This window comes from Pelecanus crispus, chromosome 5 (assembly GCF_030463565.1).
Source record: "Pelecanus crispus isolate bPelCri1 chromosome 5, bPelCri1.pri, whole genome shotgun sequence".
NCBI lineage: Eukaryota > Metazoa > Chordata > Aves > Pelecaniformes > Pelecanidae > Pelecanus > Pelecanus crispus.
The window spans coordinates 57875756-57897380 of record NC_134647.1 but is presented as its reverse complement, the minus strand read 5'-3'; the positions used below and the strand labels follow the sequence as shown (position 1 = coordinate 57897380).

The window sequence follows — 21625 nt, the reverse complement described above, 5'->3', positions numbered from 1 at the left end:
TTCCCCAGAAGCATCAGAGCAAGAAGTTTCTACCTCAGTCCATGTCTGATCTCCTCTCACATCCTCACATTGACCAAAATACCATTTCTTCCCTTTTGCATCAGATTCTGTTCATGTTTCACGTTCCTGTTCCTAGTAGACTTTCTCGACCTGAATGAGAGTCCACTGTCAGCACCAAGGAATTTGAGCAGGAATAACAAGAGCTTTGCTCTAAGCATAGTTCAAATCCCTCATTTAAAATGATCTGGTAGAATATGCACATGCAATTGAGATGTGATGACTGAAACAACATATGCATTAAACAAAATCTTTCAGCCTGAAAAACTGTAAGTACTGAAAAAAGATGCTACATATTTGTAGAAAAACTGTATTCAGGGTAAAGGGATTTTACACTTTTGATCTTTCAAGGCAATATCAATTTGGTGTTTTTATTATAGTCCTTCCAAAACCCGCACTAAAAGTATTTTCTGTTTTTTAATTCCTTAACAGAAAGAACGGGAGAAGGGATCTAATCTGGCATTTATGTTTCGACTGCCCTTTGCTGCTGGCAGGGTTTTCAGCATCAGTATGTTGGATACGCTGCTTTATCAGGTACTATGAACAATAATGTGACTTAACACAGATATACATTGTTATCACCTGTTCAATTGCAGTTAATTGTTAGATGACCCTGTTTTCCTACATGTAAGACATTAATGTGCGTGTCTGTACCAGGAACAATCAAAGGCAAAAGATAATGGAGCATGTTCCACATGACAGTACTAGCTCCGTTATCAACCCCCAAATCACCCTGTCCTTGCGTGAATTCTGTTGCTAAGCAATATAATACTGTTTGTGAACCTCTCCACAGTCAAAGAACTGGGATAGTTTTGATAAGGCCTACATAAAATACAGCAATATAAAATTCTCTGAAGGCAAATTCAACGTAATAGAGAAATTCACTTGGACCTAAGCTTTTTGACAAAAGTCATTAATATATGTAACAGTCATGTATATGGACAGGTACCAAAAGCAGATAAACCAACAGATGTAAAGCCATTTATCAAATTCTAGATGTTTTGGAAAGAAATGTATTTGCTTACAAAACATGTTTTTAATCATGTCCCAGAATATCAACATCACATATGGCAAATTTTTTTAAAAAAGTAGATTAAGACACTGTCATGGTTTAACCCTAGCCAGCAATAAAGCACTATGCAGCCGCTCACTCACTCCCACTGCCCCAGTGGGATGGGAGAGAGAATCAGAAGAGTGAGAAACACTCCTGGGTTGAGATAAGAACAGTTTAATAATTGAAATAAAATAAAGTAAAATAGTAGTAGTAATAATATAACATTAATAATAATATGCAAAGCAAGTGATGCACAATGCAATTGCTCACCACCCGCCAACCGATACCCAGCCAGTTCCTGAGCAGCGATTGCTGCCCCCCAGCCAACTCCCCCCAGTTTATATACTGAGCATGATGTCATATGGTATGGAATAGCCCTTTGGTCAGTTTGGATCAACTATCCTGGCTGTTTTTCTTCTGCATACAGAGTAAAGGGGAAACAGTGGGGGTTCATCTGGTGCTTCCAATTTTAGGCCAAAGGAAAAGCCTTCAAATTATTTTTAGGACACTGACTGAAAAATGAAAACTTGGTCTAGCAAGTACTTGTGAATACACTTGGTAATCTAATGATAATTCCATAGCATAAATGATGCAGCCAAGATAACAAATAAGTGAAGGTTACAAAAAAGTTCTGTTCTTTTTAAGATGATGCTCATTGGCATTTACCCTGTCACAACTGGAAGATTACCAGTACAAAAAATAAAAGTAGTTGAACTACTATGTATCAAATGAAATCTGTCTAGCTTCTGAGTTTAAACAAATTCAGATGCTATAACTGAGATAAGGCAGATCAACCCTTAAAAAAATAGATGGATTGGAAAAGGCAAATGACTTGTTTGCATTAAAATAATAGCAGTCTCACCTTAGTATTACCCACTACTCAGTACTGCGGACCCCATCTAACATACGACACCATTTCTTTTGCACAGAAGAGTTCATTATTATAATTTCACACTTAATAAGTCTAACGCCTTACTTCCACTGATCTTAGATCTACATTCATCTTCACTTTCATTGTGCCTTATTATGCCTTAGTCTCTTTGAATCCTGTACGTACCTTGCATGCATATGCAGAACCAAATAAGAAAACTTATTTTATGTAAGTAGATTCAGCACAAAGAAAGGGATAGCTATTTCTACAGTGATTAAGATACTTAAAAGATAAAGAGTTTGATCGTAAACACAGATGTACAAGTTCTTTGAAATTCACACATGGTGCTAATGATTACCTGCTCGTTTGTTCATTAAAGCTTTTTTCTTTCTTTTCCATCTCTCCTGTTAAAAATCTTACAGTCATTTGTGAAAGATTATATGATTTCTATCACAAGACTTCTGCTGGGACTTGATACCACACCAGGATCTGGGTTTCTTTGTTCTGTAAGTTATTAAAAAAAAAAAGTTATTACAGAGTACCAGAGAAGATTCTGTACTGTCTGCAAAATACCTCTATTTTCTTTGTACGACACTTCCTTTTGTGAAAGTCCAAGAAAGGCCATCTGTTTCCTTTTTCACCAGGGGAGGACACAAGAAAATTAGACAAAAAACATACCCATTTTTAGTTACTTTCATAGCAAAAAACACCTTCCTGCCCAAGAAAACACAATACATTCTATAAAGCATACAGGAAAATAGGAAAGACAGGAAAACACAGGAAAAGTGCATTTTATATGAAATAACAGTGGCAGTTCAGAAACTAATTTTAAAAATTATGTATATAGAAACCAGGAAGCACTACCTATATTGTACAGCCTGGCTAGTCCTTACACACAATGCTATTTCACAACACCCATTTCCATCATAGGCAATGAAGGGCAGAACTGGATTTTACATAAAGATAAGATGTATTAAATTACTTCAGGTGTCAAATTTCAGAAGTCATCTTGTTATTATGTATGTCAATATTCCCCAAAGCAGTTTATATCTATTTTTTGTATGTATATACACACACACAAAATAAAACCATAAAAAATTCATTTTTATTAAAAATAAACCCCCACCTTTCTGTTTTCTCCCACACACATCACACCCCAGGTGGTAAACAGATAAACAGAAGTTGAGTTATTTACCAGTTGCTTTCTGGGGAACTGTAAAGAATTGCAGGATGCTGTTCTCAGAAAGAAAGTTATCAATGATGGTTTAAGAAAGTTGTTTAAATAAAAAACAATTATGGATTTGTTCGTCAGTCATTAAGGTTTGTTACAGTCAATGCAAGATGACAGTTTAATCTCTGAAAAGGGGCTCACATATCTTGAAATAAAGCCAGTGTAATAGTAATTAAATACTCGAGATTAATTTAAGACTTTCTTATGCCATTTATGCCTAGTGTATTACTTTCCCCCCACTCCCTTCTCCCCAGATATTCAGCCTGCGGTCTAGTGAACAGTTATCTGTCTGCGTTCAAAATACTCATGTGTTCTTCAGTCTGTCCATCACCAGTTTCTTACTGCTGCCAATATTTAGTTCATTCTTCTATATTTTAGTCAGATATGAACACGGGATGAAGGATGCCATATAAGTTTATAAGTAGTTTTAAAACAAGAACAGAAGTAATTTCACAAGACTGAACCATTTGCACTGCAGTGTCTCCCAGACAGGGAAAGAACAAAAGAAACAGTATCTAAAAACTCAACAGAAGTACCAGATTTGTTGTGGAGCAAAGGTGCAATGCTACAATATGATCATTACCAGCTAGTGTTTAGTTTTAACAATTTTTCAGGAGTGCTATAGTGAAGAAACGATAAGCCCTCAATAGTTAAAAGTCCTCCTTCCTATTATTATTTGTTCAGATGAAAATCACAGAAGAGGATCTATGGATTAGGACATATGCCAGACTATATCAGAAACTTTGTTCTTCTACAGGAGACATTCCAATTGGAGTCTATAGGACAGAATCCCAAAAGCTTACAACATCTGAGGTATGTCAGTTTACTATACTTTTCTTTGGATTTGATTACAGAGTATACAACATTCTTTGGTCCTCATAAGAATGGGAACAACTTATTTAAAGAATATTATGAATGCCATATCTGCAAGTGGACAGAATTCCGACAACCCGCTGAAGGTCTCCCTCTGCTGACACATATATGGTTCACATTAACTCACGGCTCACATTCAGCCCCACACTTCATGAATACCCAGAGCTAGCCTACATACCGACTTTCATTCCTGTGCTTGCCTACAGAGAGCTGACTAACTGAAAACAAGGGGCAGCTCAGGCACAGATAGGATGGGCTAGGATAATTAGCTCTAGTCTGAACTTGCATGTGGTAATGGATACTGCCATTAGTCACAAGGTGTATGACCAGGTCCTGCATCAGGTGTGACAAGAATGTCAACACTGTGTCACTAAAACAGGTGGCATTTCTGTATTCTTGTGAATTTCTAACTAGAAATGAGCAACAAGAGAATACATTAATGCTATTAAAAGTATTGTGGGATTTCATAGAATTGTTTAGGTTGGAAAACACCTTTGAGATCAAGTCCAACTGTTAACCTAACACTACCAAGTCCACCACTAAACCAGTTAAGGCTAGAGTAATAATTAATTTCATGTTTCCTGGCTTGGTGGCTGGATTATTTTTTAATGAAAGTAAAACTAGGAATCATTAAGGTTGGAAAGGACCTCCAAGATCATCAGTCCAGCCATCACCTAACACCACCATGCCCACTAAACCATGTCCCAAAGTGCCACATCTGCACATTTTTGAACACCTCCAGGGATGGTGACTCCACCACCTCTCTGGGCAGCCTGTTCCAATGCTTGATCACTCTTTCCATGAAAAAATTTTTCCTAATACCCAATCTAAACCTCCCCGATGCAACTATGTCCTCTCATCCTATTTCTCTAAATTTAGCTGCCAAACAGCGGTAATTTTTTGTGTATATGTATTTCTGTGTCTGCCATATAAATGTATACATTTCTCCCTATATATATAAAAAAAGAATTACAAAAATACTTTTTCCTGACTATTTAACATACATTTTTTTGTCTGTGCAGCTTTTATTTCTGTCATGTATAAGTCATTTGTTTGCATGACCATTAATACTGCCATCTGATTAAGCCGTGGCTCAAATACAACTAAAATGCAACAGTGAACAAGAGCTTTCTCCTTTCTTCTGAAATACTCAGACATAGTTTACTGATTTCAAGACAATTTGCATTTTCTCTTCCATATTTCAGAAGAATATTATAAAACATTAAGCCATGTAATGCTTAACTGTAAGATTTATCTTGAAGGAAGTACAAACATTCAGTTCAAGTTAATTTAAAAATAAAGGTTACAAAAAGCTGTGCAAGATTCCACCAAGTTCACTAGTCTCTCTCTTTATGAGCCACCAATAGCCCTACAGGTAGCTTTTACAGTTTAGCCAATGGACTGTGCCACTGCAATAATGTCAGCTGATTATTTTAAATATAGCAGCATTAACATAATCCGTCAAAATCATTCTTTGGAGAAGAATATAGGCAGCATCACTGCTAATATGAAAAAAAGTCTGTCACAGCTTTCAACAAAACAGAGGACATGCCAGGTTTTAAGAATTCATTAAATAAGGATAAGTAAGATAAAATTCATGGCAATGCTTTATTCTCACATTCACAGCTGGCTATTTAACTTCAGGTCCAAAAAAAGAGAATCAAGAACAGCTGAACTGTAAGCATACAACATATTAAGAATGCATTTTGGTGGCATGTTTTTTTCCTTTCTGCATTTTTACACGCTTTCAAACATACAGGCTGACTGGCAAACAGCATCTGTACAGGGGAGGGGTAACTAAGAGTATCACTCATCTTTTCTGCATGAACTTTTTCTTTTTCCTGGCGGAGGCGTGGAGGGTAAGCGTACACACTCAAATAAGTCTTCAGAGGCAAGCTTAACTGACAAATTAAAGATCATTTGAATGTTTTTCTGAAAACACAGTTTGGGACCATCGGTCACTTAACTCTAAAGTCACAATTTTACCATAACATTAGGAACCTCTGGAGCCTGTACACATGTAGCTGCTCAAGTGCTTGATCAGACCAGGCCCAGATTTAGTTTAAGGTAGTTTTTGATTATCTTTTACAAAGATGCAATTTCTTAAAACATTCAGACGTTGAAACCAGCCTGGAAGCCACTGTCCAATAGATAAGAAGAGTTCTACTATTACTTCCTACCAGCTTTCACAGGTAATCTCATGAAGAGTTTGAGTTAAATCAGGAAGAGGAAGAAGCTGGGGCTGGGGGTGGTTGGGGAAATTTCCTAGGTCAGTTTTCAAATTGTCAGGTGCTGGACTAATGTGGAAGAGCGGCACTGTCTGCCTTTATTAAGTGAAGTAAAAGCAGTTACTCTTTTTAAAAAAAGCTCAAGGCTCTGAACACAGCCCCCAGGTGGTATTTTCACACTTAAATGCTTGAGCAGTTTCTTGCTAAGTGGGTGAGCATTTGTGAAACCCTTCCCCCTCTAGAGAGGGGCAGGGGAATCTTCCCTAACCCAGCTCTTCCCCAGAACACAAAAAAGCAACATCTAGCTCTGCTTCTGTGGTTTTCGTGGGTAGATACCTACGAATGCAGAGATGCTGAAAGCTGTAATATTTCTTCACAGTGTCTCTTGACATTAAAGGAGTTTTCAACTAATTTCACCAATAAAATAATATTAGTATGAGTATCTGTTGTGGTTTAGCCCCAGCCAGCGACTAAGCACCACGCAGCTGCTCGCTCACTCCCCCTGCCCCAGTGGGATGGGGGAGAGAATCGGAGGAGTAAGAGTGAGAAACACTCCTGGGTTGAGATAAGAACAGTTTAATAATTGAAATAAAGTAAAATAGTAATGATAATAGTAACAATATAATAATAATAATATACAAAGCAAGTGATGCACAATGCAATTGCTCGCCACCCACCAACCGATACCCAGACAGTCCCCAAGCAGCGACCACTGCTCCCCAGCCAACCCCCCCCCCCCCGCCCCCCCTCCCCCTCCAGTTTAAATACTGAGCATGACGTCATATGGTATGGAATAGCCCTTTGGTCAGTTTGGATCAACTATCCTGGCTGTGCCCTCTCCCAGTTTCTTGTGCACCTGGCAGAGCATGGGAAGCTGACAAGTCCTTGACTAGCATAAGCAGTACTTAGCAACAACTAAAACATGGGTGTGTTATCAGCATTATTCTCATCCTAAATCCAAACCACAGCACTGTGCCCACTGCTAGGAAGAAAATTAACTCTATCCCAGCTGAAACCAGGACAGTATCATTTTAACTTTTCAATACATTAAGCCAGAAACAACTTCAAAATATTGTTGGATGAGATCTTTAAAATGGAGGTTAGAGAAATGTAAATTGCTATTTTTCTCAGGAATTATGAACTTCTAGCCATAATTTGAAGGTTTCCAACTTGGAGAACCTCCAATGTGTATATCAATTTGAGTTTAAACAGACATATAAAACTTAATTTGTATTGCACACACCTGGAAGCTATCGGTTAATGGTTAGCTTGAGTCACAAGAACAAAATATGCCAGTATTAATAATACTATATGTATGATTTCTCCTTTGATACCCCCTTCTTGTACTATGCAAATGAGAAACCCTCACTTCACTCTGACAGATAAATATAATTACTTTAAAAAGAAAGCAAATTTTCAGTGATCTAGTTAGTAAATAACAAGCAAATGTAGCCTGCCTTTCTATGACCTGCACCTATGACTCAAACCATTTCTATTTCATAAAAAAAAAGTAGATATGACGTCTTCCTTACTACCCATGCAGCTGATTTTCTGTGGTTCCTGTTAAACAGTCCATGTTTGTTTCTTTAGATTCACTTTTGCTTAAATTGTCTTTTGTTTTCTTTTTCCCCTTCCTTTGTCAGTCACGAGAAATGGCTTCACAAGTAAGTATTTGCTTATTGTCTGCCTGTTTCTGGGTGTTGTGGTTTAAGCCCAGTAGACAGTAAGCACTACACAGCTGCTCGCTCACTCATCCCCTGGTGGGATAGGAGGGAGAATCAGAAGAGTAAAAGTGAGACAACTTGGGAGTTGAGACAGAGATAGTTTAATAGGTAAAGCAAAAGCTGCGTGTGCAAGCAAAGCAAGTCAAGGAATACTCTCACTACTTCCCATCAACAGGCAGCTGTTCAGCCATCTCCAGGAAAGCAGCACTCCATCATGCACACTTGGGAAGACAAATGCCGTAACTCTCCAAGTCCCACCATTCCTTCATCTTCCTCCAGCTTTTATTGTTGAACACAGCACCATATGCCATGGGATATCCCTTTGGACAGTTGGGGTCAGCCGTCATGGCTCTGTCCCTTCCCAACTTCTTGTGCACCCCCAGCCTATTCAGCAGCAGGGCACTGTGAGAAGCAGAAAAGGCCTTGACACTGTGTAAGCACTGCTCAACACACGGATGTTTCAGTTATTGCTATCAACACCATTTTCATCACAAATCCTAAACATAGCCTCATGCAAGCTACTAGGAAGAAATTTAACCCTATCTCAGCCAAAAACAGTACACTGGGTTAAAACCTGGGAGTAAAATCCTTACAGGAAATGGAACTATGCAATGGATCATCCTTGAGTAAATAAAGCCTAAAGCAACATTGTTCTGGACACAAACATCTTATTAAAAGTCTGAAAGCTGACAGACTGGGACTTTCAAAAAAGCCCAGTGGAATTTGGTCCCTATTGGGCCTGTCCCTATTGAATTCTGAAGATAACAGATCATCTTTACAGTCTGGTGAAAGCCTTGATTCTAAACACCTTAAATGCCAATGGACAAAAATCCCCAAGTTTATCATAAATGGAATATGTGACTGTACTTAACAATGGTTCAGACAGCTGTTGGAGCAGAAAAGCATTCCTAGAACCCTAGATGCAGTTAAGTCTACTGGTATAAGGCAGTAAATAATAATAAGGCATTGCTTCAGAATAGAATATATGAATCTGCACATTAAAACTGTTTCATATTTTACACAGTTAGCTCCCAGGGAACAAATATCCAAGAAACTACTGATGTTTTGGTGTTGTATTGCTGTTGCCACCATACTCACAGCCACCCTGGTCATCTCAAATGAGAACACTAGTGCATTCATGAGTTTATTCCCATTCCTGCCATATGTTGGCCACCTGAGCTAGTGCTTAAATAAGGGTGTGAAACATCCTATTAGAGCACCTTGCCTGAGTGGAAAAACCTGTGGGTCACAGGTGTCCAACAGCACAAATGAGCAATCACACTCATTTGGGCACACAGTCTGATACTTGAGATGGGAACCTACCTTTTTAAAAAAAATACCAAAACAAACAAAAAAAACCCCTGCAAAACTGAAACTTAAAAAAAAAAGCTTTAAAGGCAAATGTTTCTTCAATTTATGTGTGACATACAGATTTTTCCCCAGTAAAAGTAACAGTGATTATGTAATGACTTAACACACACCTTGGTATTTTCCAGATATTTCACCATGTTAAGGAATCTCAAAAAAAATTATACACTTCATAAAACATAAGATGATCAACTCCTACTATATAGTAGCAATGACACCATATCATCAGTTATGTTTGTCATACAGCAGGTTTACAAGCTATGTGAAAAGGAAATTAAATGAAAAGAAATTAAAGGAACCAAACCTCCAAATAAATGAATCATAGTTACAGAAGTATTTGTAAAGAAAGTTTGAGACAGATTAAAACAGAGGGTGGGGACACAGAAGTACTCCATGTTGGGCTTTTATCTTCTATGTATTAAACAGCTGCCACTGGCAGGCATGCTTTTGTGCTGCCTTTGAAAGAGGGTTTGGGTTTCTTTGATTTTGCTTTGTCTTTAAACAGTTTAATTTTTCTCTCCTGCATACAGGGAAGTGCCATTCTGCACACCTTTCTCAACAGGCACCATAAAAACTGAATAGTCACCTAAGTAAATATTTATCACCTTCATTTATGGGTTCAACTCACCTATCCCAGTGTTTCAAAAGTTCAAGCTAAGGATTTACAGATTCAGAATCAAAAGACTTGTTTTTTTACTTGGCCTCTCCTGACTAATCTCTGGATCAAAAAGATGTGACTTACCCTCCTGTAATAATTAGGATGATTGGTCTCTGCCTTTCTAATACTACTGCCAGCAAGTCCAGATGGTTGTTTTATCAAGAGCTGGACAAGGAAAGCTACCAATGCACAGGAAGAAAGGCAAAACATGACCATCCTTTACACTCAGTTTGTATCAGATTTGTTCACACCAAATAGACCCTTCCCATCCATAAGTAGCACCTTATTATATGGAATGTACTTTGCTTACCTTAATCCATACTGCAAAATACATGCAAAACTAAAATGTCAATTTAAAATAACAGGAAAGGACAAAAAACCCACCAGTGTTCCTGTATGCAGGGATTCAGGGTTCTCTCTTATGCCCTACCCAAAGTAACATCAGCCGAGTCAGTAACAAAACTTCAGAAGTCATGTAATTTAAAAAACAAACAAACAAAAAAAAACCCTGTCTGTTGCAGACTAAGCTGAAGACCCTTAATAAGTTAGTGGGTCTTTGCATGAGGCTTATTGCAAGATCCGAGTCTAGAATATTAAAAATATGATTTACTTGAAGTGCTACAACATAAGCATATTCCGTGTCCTTTTTAATTATTGGGTTTGACTGTTTTTTTAACATAGATAAAAGCTAGTCTGCACAAAAGGGGAAAAATTAGTATCTTTCTCACACTGTCAGACTTACTCATATCAAATAATATTTTATGGACTCCAGGAACCTTACAGATTCTGTGTGGGAGAGGGTGCTGAGACTCTTAAAGAAAGGTTTTATTCAACACTGATGAGGTCAACAGAATCTTGCTTTCAGATTTTATGTTAATGGGAAAAGGCCTTTAGAACCTCAGTAGTTCTTCGGTTAAGTTTGCTTTATTCACTGATCACTTCCAGCATATTGTGAACTCTTTCTGTTCTTGGGGAGTCATACAAACTGAGCCAGCTCCACTTTAAGTCATCGTTGTTTTATACTTCTGGGTTTTTTTTTTTATTTTAAACACTCATCACACTGAAATTGGTCACCAGTGACGTGGTAATATGACTGCACTGATACCATTGAGGGCTTCACTATTTCATTGTCAATAAAAGACATGTTTCAGAGATCACAACAATAACTTATAATCCTAAGGAAGTAGTTTAGAAACTAGAAACTAAAAGTATTAGTTAAATGTAAAACAGATATTAAAACAATTTTTAAGTTATCTTTTGAAATGTTTCCTCTTACATTCCCTATGATCTTTTGGTATATGTTAGAACTGTATATGTAGCCCATCCACTTGAGTTATTTCAATACTGCTGTATGCACATACTATTGGTCATACTTGAGTGGCATGAAGAAAACACAGTGGAGGGCCAGATTTTGGCCCTTAAGTATGCTTTTTTTTTTTTTGTTACTATACTAGTGAAAAAGCAACATCACTATGCTTTCAGTAGGAATTAATTGCCTCATTTGCAAGAGGTGCCCTGAATCACAATGAAGGCTACTGCATATGTCCCTATTTTCAGACACAGAGGCATTGCAGATGTTACTTGCTGGAAAGTCAAAAAGGCCTGGAAATTCAAAAATGCCTGGAAATTTGAAACACAGGTAACGGGCACATTCCACCTGTCATCTTGAAAGAGTACTCAAAACAGTGCAGCCAAAGCTGAACTATTACTTACTGAATCCACGACATACATCTAAAAAGCAGTTACAGAACTTGAATTTCTAAAAATATGCAGACTTGGAAGAAAGTGAAGTCGTCATTCAGAACAGATTCCTAGATTCAGGAAAGGCAGTATCAGAAGGCTAGAGTTATTCTTCTCAGAATCAAAATGGAATCAGGCTTAACTGCTTTTGCACTTGAGAAACGTATATCATAAATGAGCTTTTTACATAAAAAGTCAAAGTCTAGTAAAGGGTGCCCAATTCAGGAACACTTGCTAAGTACAAACAGCTGAAACCCTTCAGCTCCATTGCAACCAAAACACATGTTCAGCTGCACTGTTGAAAAGAGGAAAGAACATCTTGATCTGCTTCCAATTTTTTAAAGCCCATAATCTCTCTCATCATTTTCCTTTCAAGTCTCAGATCTCTATCAGTGTGGAAGAATGGGAAGACACTAAAGACACCAAAGAACAGATTAGTTATCGTAGCAGTCATCGTAACTCAACATCTAGTGATCAGTCTGATCATCCCTTGTTACGACGAAAAAGCATGCAGTGGGCCCGACGGCTGAGCAGGAGAGTACCAAGACACTCTGGTAAAACAGCTGAGAAGATAAACCAGCAGCGAATGAACCTTTACAGGAGGTCAGAAAGACAGGAGCTTGCTGAACTTGTGAAAAACAGAATGAAGCATCTGGGCCTTTCTCCAGCAGGATATGGTATGATTACTATAATACTTTAAATTAATAAAAACATTAGTATTACGCAAGATGAACTAATTTTTAAGAACTGAGGGTGCCATAAACAAAATATTAAGTTTATGACAATGGTTTTGGTGGGGTTTTTTTGTTTGGGTTTTTTGTTGTTGGTGGTGGGTTTTTGTTTTGTTTTGTTTTTTTTTTTCTTGGAGAAACTTGCTGGAGTGTTTTTAATCAGTTCTATTATCACCTATTCCTATTTTCAAATGGAAAGCTCAGAAGGCAGCATGTCAGTCACATTTACATTTAGCATGATATGTGTACACAGAATATATAAACATTCCCTGTCATTGAACAACTGCACCATATTTCCACAAACTTGTTGAAATATAGATGAAGACAGAACTGCCGTGAAGTTTACTCAGATGTCAAGGTGGAGAGTTGTTTATATGCAAAGGATATATCGGATTTTCCCCACAATTTTTAAAATTAATGCCAAAGTGTCACATTAAAGTCATTTTTATGAAGCATGTTTCACTAGGTCTTTAGATGCCATTTTTATCCATCAAGTCCTTCTCCTGCAAGGATGATGCTGGGTTGGTTTTTTTGTTTGTAGGTTTTTGTTTTGTGGGTTTCTTTGTTTGTTTTGGTTTTTTTAAAGTGATTGAGAAGAGCTCTCTAACACCCTTTTTAATATATGCACCACAGCTGCCTGGGTTGCCTTTCTATGGCCTTGGCTCTGTAGCATGTTGTGTGGAAACCCTCAGAACCATGCATTCTAGTTTTCCTAGAAACACCAAGAATTTCTAGATCCCAACTTATTTGTCTGCATGGTAGGTCCAGTAGGGAGCTTGGTGCTTTCTACTTCAGAAGCACCAACACTGAGGTTCCCATACTCAATTTTCATTTGAAGAATCCAAAATGTACTGTTACACAAATGTGTTGCTCTTCATTTTTCAACACAGTTATTTTAAAATTTGACTTATCCCTAAACTATCCATTAACTGAAGGTGAATGTGGTATTTCCTGCAGAACAGATATTTTTATTTGTCCCTTTTAACTACATGTATTCTTAATGCAGGGTCAAAACATCTTTTGATGCTAATAGCAATGTACTACCTGACAGTAGTTCTTATTGTTTCTATTGATACAAAATTGACTTAATTGTGAGAGAAGGCTGCTACAGAATACATGGCTATAGTTTTGCTGAATCTTTACAAACTGGGTATGTAAATACAAGCTCTTTATCCCACACTCCAACTGGGTAATTACTATTCCTGCTTTCTTTGTGGATACTAAATGACTCTCTGCAGGAAGATTCAGGACTAAATATTTTCCAGGAGTGACACAGGCCACAATAACATTTGATCAAGCACAAAGAAGTTTTGTAAGTTTGATTCATATTTATACAAGTAACAAGAAAACTTTGTTGTATTCCTGCTTTTATTTTAAAATCCTAGTTAAAAGCCAACAGCAAACGTTCATTTCATTATTTAAATTTAGGAAGATTATATACCATCTGCAGAACAGCAAAATCTTGACAGGTAAATGCTTCACCTGATTACATTTATCTGCCCTGATTCCAATTTATAAATTTTCATGATCGCTTACCTATTTTCTTGCAGATATGCCTCATTATAAAGAAAGCTTCTATTTTTACAACCCCAGGAACACCCACATTCTGGGGAAAAGGAACAAAACAAAAAACCCTCAAAGAACCACAAACCAGTTTTACACATGCAGTCAGCTGCAAATCTAGGTTGTCGCATTCCCACTGCCATCTCTCCACCCTCCCTCACATTCAGAAAGAAATTTCAGAAGCCTTTCACCCCCTTTCAGAGCTAGCTCACTCCCCCCCACTCATCCCACCACACGTTAAACATGGAATAGAAACTTGTAAATCTCCCTGTTCTTTCAAACTAGCAGGAATCAATCGTGCCAGTTAGCTTCCTGCAGAAGTTAAACATCCTCCTTAGTACAATCTCTCTGCATGTGTGGGGAACAATGAAAAAAAAAAACCACCAACCAAACAGGAAATAAAAATCACAGCTGGTTATGTATCGCCATGTATGGGGATGATCTCTAAAGCCAATTTCACATCTTCAGTGTCCTTTTTTACATTGTTAACTTAATAACCTTCAAGACCTCTAAATTTAAATTCAATTAACTGTGAATTCATTTAAGCCAACTGAGACACAACACAGTTTTGACTATGCAAGCCTCTAGCAGAGATGTGATGATGTTAGTATGGTGGTACAGGTGCTTGTATAACTAGTCGCAGTACTTTGCATCAGTTCCACCTTACAGAAATAAGCTGTATTGTAAAACACCATTTTAGCTGTATAACTGCACCTATACTAAGAGTGTGTGTGAGCTTATCTAATTGTTTTCTGGACAGAAGTACTTATGGTGGTGCAAATATGTGATACAAGCATGTAGAAAAATTACACATACTAGAAAATACCCAATACAGTAATTTTTAACATACAGACAGTATATCAAGAATACTTCATTAACAAAAGACTTAGGAACTGCATTGAAACTATAATGGGGCTGTTCTTTTTCAAATTGTTTTCCCTAAAATGCTGAACAGAGAGATTAACTCAGAAGATATGCCTCTCCTTTTTAGTCCTATCAAATTAAAATTAGTCTCACTGCGGCACCCCAGGAAGCATACTGCGGCACCCCAGGAAGCATACCAAGAGAAAGCTAAAAGAAAGATACTGCAATGACAGCTACAAAGGTCTTTTCCAACCTAAATGATTCTATGATTCTATGAAAAGTGTAGCGACACTCAGCTAGGCAAAAACCTTAAAAAAAAAAAAAAATATTTTCTGTCAGCCTTCATTTGCAACATACCATTAGAAGAATAGTCAAAAATGCAAGAAATAAATACTAATTTCCGTTTATACAGCATTCACATTTCAATCCACTGGCACAGGTGATAAAAGGAAAATGCTTACTAGATAAATCAGGAAAGGGAGAAAAAGGTTTATATTGACCAGATCTGGAAATGGATGAGAATGCCGTACACCTGCATTTAATCTTGCTTATGACTTGAACTCAATGCCAACTGAGGATGGAAGTCCCTACTTCCCACATACTAACAGAAGCCGCATGACAGGTTGGTAAATTACACTAAAATTGGGTTGCATTCAGAATTGCTATGACTGAAAAAAATTGCAAGAGAACATTTTTAGAACATTCAGAACGAAAATAGGGTATTTTGAGAGCTGATAACTCAAAAGATGCTATGTCAAATAGTTCCAATTCAAGTACAGTTGAAAAGAAGTTGCTAAACACATTTGAAATCACTTTGACACTTGACACTTTTTGACAACTCTATGAACCAAAGATGATCTTTTATGAAATTAGTTTGTCAGAAAGCATGCTTTTCAAAATTTGTTTGTAAATATAATTAATTTGGTATGGGTTATTTTTTTTTTTCCCTCCAGATGAAATGAATGATCATCAGAACACCCTTTCTTACATCCTGATCAATCCTTCTCCAGATACAAGATTAGAGCTGAACGATATAGTGTAAGTTAAAGCACTTTTAAAAACAAACAAAAAAAAAAATCACAAGACCTGCAAAGTTTCTTGTTTGCACTTTATACCTGAATTTATTTTATTATCTTTCTGCTGGAAAAGAACTCCAAACTTTCCCATGCACCTGCCAAAAATAAAAATATGGAGACTTCTATTTAAATAGACACCTAATTATACGTATATATGTATCAATTTAAAATACACATGTAAATATATAATACATATGTTAATAATACTCTTACCTCCATATTCTCTCATCCTCCTCTTACTCTGTGCATTTAAAAAAATAATCTAACCAAGCCTGTTGGATAGCTTCACAGAATTAATATTCTCATTAAATTCTTGATTATAATTTAGCTACCTGGTCTTAATAGAAAGATCAACCCTTCAAAAAATCAATGTTTTCAAATGGAATTCTATTACATGGATTCAAAGATCATTAAAGTAAACAGCGGTCTTTCCCTGAATATCATGTGATATTCATGCTTAAGATAATTCAAATACAAATGACAGAACCTTAACACAGGAAATTTTTTTCACTTGCTTACCAGGAATTTTGCAGACTACATAAAAAAGGAGAAAAAAGTGAACACAAATTTGAACTGTCAAGAAAGTTTTGAAAGTCAAGGATTTTTGTCTAGCATTGTCTCATACTGAAGTCTGATGCGATTCCTGTGTTAAGGTCTTGAGCCACTTCCTCCTCTAACCTCTCCTGCCCCTGCCTCGCTGTACTAACATGCCCCATCTGCTCCACAGGAAAGAAACCACATAGCCCAGTAGTGCAAGGTTCTCCACATCAGTGCTGACCCACCTCGTTGCTTGCTCACAAGGAGCAGAGCTGTTTGAACTATTAGCCGTCATGATGCTAAAACAAAATCATCATAGTGCTTTGTAGTGCTGTAGTATATGAAAAGCGTAGTATAATATTCACTGTATCAAACAGGAAAGGCAATCCATATAAAATGTGTTGAAATTATTTGGAATACTATTCTCATTGTTGTGGAACTCCAGTGTGACGTGTACTAATATTTAACCTGTAAATTCACATACTGTTACCTAGTCTGTCTAGGTGGACTAGGTGTCCTGCATTCCATTTTTGTTTCTTTGCAAAAACAAAGGTACTCAGCAATCCAATACTGCATAATTTTGCAGTGGTACTGAATTTGTAGTGTGCTACCTAAACATATTTAACCTGTAAATGCACACATACTGTTACCTAGCTTGAGGTATGCTCATTTCCTAATGCTTAATGAGTGGGTCTGTATGTCAGCTTAAGCTCAGAACTGTTTTTTTCTTTTTTAAACCTGACACAAGGAACACGATCCTTGTATCTGGATAACAGTTAATGCTTTAATAACCCAGATTACTACCCTATCTGATTATAGTTCTCTTGACAAGGCAGCCAGTTCACCCTCATGCAATGCGGGATTATTAGTGGAGAGGCAAGGAAGAAGAGGTTGTCTCTTTCTACAGTTCTCTTAGTCACAAATCCCAGAGCAGGTAAAAAGCTTTTTCTATTTGTCCTTCCTGCTGACAAGATGGAAGGCTAGTCCTCCTATATTTTTTTTTCCTCACCTTCTCAATGTATTTTGCAGACTTCCTCCAGCTGGTTAGTCTTTCACCACACTTGTTAGCTGCACTTTTATGCCAACATGGCTTATCCTTATCCAAACCACATATTTCTGTGCACATCTATGATAAAGTGATGTTTTGGCTTCTAAGTCCTATAGATGCAACCTTCATTCTCTGATTTTCCAGGCTTATACAACTTTAAGTCTTTTACATTCACAATGATCCCGTTATATTTGTAATTTATCGTGGGTATATTAGGTGACATACAACCCTGAACCAGCATAGGAGGAAATTTTCTCAGCTTTTAGAGATAGATTGCACCCAAAGCAGCATTCGCAGCTGTTGCTTGCTCAAAAAGCTTTCTTGTTAGTCTTTGCATTTGTTAGCCTTGCAAGCTAGTGTTTAGTATCTTGACCTGATGGAGCTTAAAGGACAGTGGTCTCACTGTCCTCATTGAACAGTAAAAACAAAAACACTTACATTTCAAGTGATGTGTTCAGACTTTGCCTTAATAACTCCGTATTTCATCTAGCCTGTTTGCCTTAAGAAGCAGGTACTGAATAGAGGTGTTTTCATTCTATAGCCATGAGATTTTTGTACCAAAACATTTAATATTTTGACTCTAAGCAGTGCATGATGTTCTTTTTCTCTATCAAAGTTTAGTACTTGCAAATGGATCTTGCAGTAACACTCCTTGTTCTATTTCATTCCAGAATTAGGACAATACATTCTGTTGCTAGCACTGACCCACTCCTTATTTAAAAAAACAAAACAAAAAATCACCAAAAACACCACCACACATACCACAAAACAAAACAAAAAAACCCAAACTAAGAAACAAAACACCACAAACCCCCAAAACAAACAAAACCAAAACCCCACTACTGGCTGTTTGTTCCTTTGACATGTTTTGGGTTTTTTTTTCCTGGAAGCTAAGAGTCTCCTTATTTGCTTCGGGATTGGTGTTGATGATGCCCTATAAAAACATCAAATTCAAAGTTTCAGTTTCAGTTCCAAGAGTTGCAACTGGGAGTTCCAATTTTCAGCAATCTGCAGTAACATCCAAAGATCACACATAGGAATTGCTTATGCAGTACTGCTCCAGACATGCTTAAGGGAAGAAGGTGACCACTGGGATTGGGCAGCTGTGACATCAAGCCAGTTATAAACCCTCAAGGCTCTAGTCATATACTCAGGCTTCTTACAATTTTATCAAGGTTTATCATTGTAACAGTCTTGTTCATTTTTACTTAAGGGATGCTGTGATTTACTTATTACAGAATTATTTGTGACGTAGGACTTGTGAATTACATATTTCAAGTACAAGTCTTTAGTTTAAAAAAAAAGGGGGGGGGGGGAATACAGAAATACCTGAATTTTCCCCTCAAATCTAAGAAAACTTATTCCTAACAAGAAAAAAATCAGGCAAGAAAAGTAAGATTTTTTCATGTGTTTAAGCATGCTTCATTTAGATTTGGTGAACAGAATAGAGCACTCTTCCACTACTCCTCAGTTTCATTGGCTGGATCCGCAAAATGCATAGGTTGTTTTGGAGTAAACGTAAATATCGGTTATTATAAATAGAGGGCAATAAGTCTGACTTTAAACAAATAAATACAGTGAGAACATGATCTAGATAGGAACAGTACAAGTAGATTTTTTTTTTAATCCCATATTTAAGTCAACTGTTTTCTTACACAAGCAAGTTCAAGCTATTTGTAGCAACAAACTCGATGAGAGAGAGAAAACACTGCTATTCTATTTTAGCCCTGACAGAAGGAGAAACATTAGAAAAAGTGACAGAAGCAGGTGGTGTTTCCAAGACATGGAGATCAGGCCATTCTCTTGGGTATCCACCATAAAACCAATGGCCCATGGACTCAGAAGCCCATGCTTTGAGGAGCCAGGAATGGTCTGTTACTACGCGAGCTGAAAACAGATGCAGTAGTTCTGTGGGAACTATGACAGTGATTGCTCATACCCTACAGAACATGTTACTTCAGTTAATCAGGATTTGCCATTTTGCATTTTGTTGAAGAATTTTTCAGGGTGTTTTAATTAAGTCTGGAGCAAAACATACTCATTATACCAAATGGTAGAAGTTCATGGCCTGTAAAAACGAAAACTTTCTTCAGGGCCACTGCAAAGTAATACAGTAGATCTTTGTAAGCACCACACAGCATGCACCTGATCTCTATTTGGGTATTTAAGCATTTTCATTTGGCTGATGAGGAGATGGACAGACATGTGGCGCCAATATTTCTGAACATATGACAGAAAGGATTTTCACATTTCCTTTTCCTGCATTTCATTTTTCTTTCTTTGAAAAAAAAAAAAAAAACCAAACCAAACCAACCAACCAAAAAAAACCCCCAAAAAACAAAAGACCACCCAGTCAAAAGCAGGATTTGAAATAAAATTTCCAGTGGTTTCAAGAGTACTGCTCATCTTTGGACAAGTTTAAGATGCTGGGATTGAATATAGTTATCTGTCTTCTCTTTAGGAGCGCAGTGGCACTGGAAAGCACTGACTGAAAGTTCAGAACACTGCAATGTTAGTTCTGCAGCAGCACAAAGCTGCTACTGTGTCAATCCAAAAAGCTGTCTCAGATCAGATAGTTTGTCACTTGAGACAGCTGACAAAACAGTGCAGAATTTACACTTACAAATTAATGGGAAGCTCTTCCATCCTTACCCTAAGAAAAGCAGTTATTTTAAACATCTCAAACTTAGATTCAAACTCATGAGGCATTTTTCTCGAGTATTTGGATCTACTAGAAGTTCCTAGAATAAGGGTCCATCTCCAGACTGTCAGCCTACACCAAGATTATCAACATCAGGCTTTTTATTTATTGAGCACAGTGACAAGAATTATCCATTGTTTTCTCACAAAATTCTTTTAGAAATGACTCTGTGGACTGGTTGTCCCTTTAAGGCATAATGAATAAAGGAGATGCATAAAGAAATACGGAGTTACTTGGCAAAGGAGCTGTTAGTCAAAATTAAGGTTTAGCTGTGCCTAATACGTATAGATAACATCTAAGCAGACAAAACATGAAAAGCTTTATTATTAGCATCTAAAGTGAGTGGTGTTACCCAAGTGTCCAAGTTACCTAACAGACCAAGCACCTTCAAAATAAGTCTCCAAGTCTTCCTCAGATGTTTTCAACATTAAAACTATATGCACTTATTTTATCTTTGCTTGTGCCAAGTCTTTGTAATAAGAGTTGTAATTTCTTTTTATAGATACTTGATCCGACCTGATCCATTGGCTTATGTTCCAAATACTGCACCCATCCGAAAAGACAGCTTCTGCAATGCAGTGGGACAAGACACCAGGGAGGAAACACAGCTTTGATATGTAACTCATCACAAAATTAAGAGACAATTTTATACACATGTTGTTTCCACTAAACATTTTGAAAACTGAGTGATACATTTTATTCAGATTTTGGAAACAAAATGACAGTGGATAAGTGACCAAATTTCGAAGTGTGGTGTCTAGAAACTCTGATTTAAGGGATTGTCAGGCTTGTGGCCCATTCAATATGGTAGTTGAACTTTGTCAGCTTAACAGAATTGTGATACCTATAACTATTTAACCAATATGAACAAATGATTTAAAAAGTGACAGATTCCATCATGTGGTTTGCTTAGATGCTTCTAAGCGTATTTATCAAAGTGACAGCATGTCAGTGACTAAGCTTCTGACCTACATCAGTAAAGATTATCTGATGCCTGTAGAGAGACCATGCATAATTTGTAGTAGAAAATATGTTAATACCTAAAGGTGCCAACGAGGCTTTGCATGTCAAGAATCCAGCCTTTGAGAAAATTTTCAATCTCGGCCTGTCACCCATTTGTATTAGAACAGGCTGGTTTCAGTCCCCTTTTAGCCTCCAGGACTTGAGTTTTAGTTCTCTGGGTTTACACAGATCAGGTTGTAATGACACAGCCTCATCACACCATAGAGGTTGATATCTGAGGCATATCCACTACATGATTAGCTCAGAGGAGGACAGTCCCTATCATCTCACACAGGCAG

At 37.3% G+C, this 21625-nt stretch overlaps 1 protein-coding gene across 3 annotated transcripts in view; it reads left to right on the top strand.

Annotated features, from left to right (window-relative positions):
* The window catches only part of KCNT2 (potassium sodium-activated channel subfamily T member 2), a 154951-nt gene extending 134013 nt beyond the window's left edge, over positions 1-20938 (top strand). For 2 of the 3 annotated variants that reach the window (XM_075710611.1, XM_075710610.1), the window contains 6 exons: positions 490-591; positions 2405-2488; positions 3898-4026; positions 12181-12481; positions 15916-16000; positions 20827-20938. In XM_075710611.1, coding sequence (XP_075566726.1) covers positions 490-591; positions 2405-2488; positions 3898-4026; positions 12181-12481; positions 15916-16000; positions 20827-20938 — 813 coding nt within the window. Of the gene's footprint in view, positions 1-489; positions 592-2404; positions 2489-3897; positions 4027-7957; positions 7979-12180; positions 12482-15915; positions 16001-20826 lie in introns of all 3 variants that reach the window. The other variant, XM_075710612.1, reaches the window with a different exon arrangement.
* Positions 20939-21625: the final 687 nt, after the last annotated feature.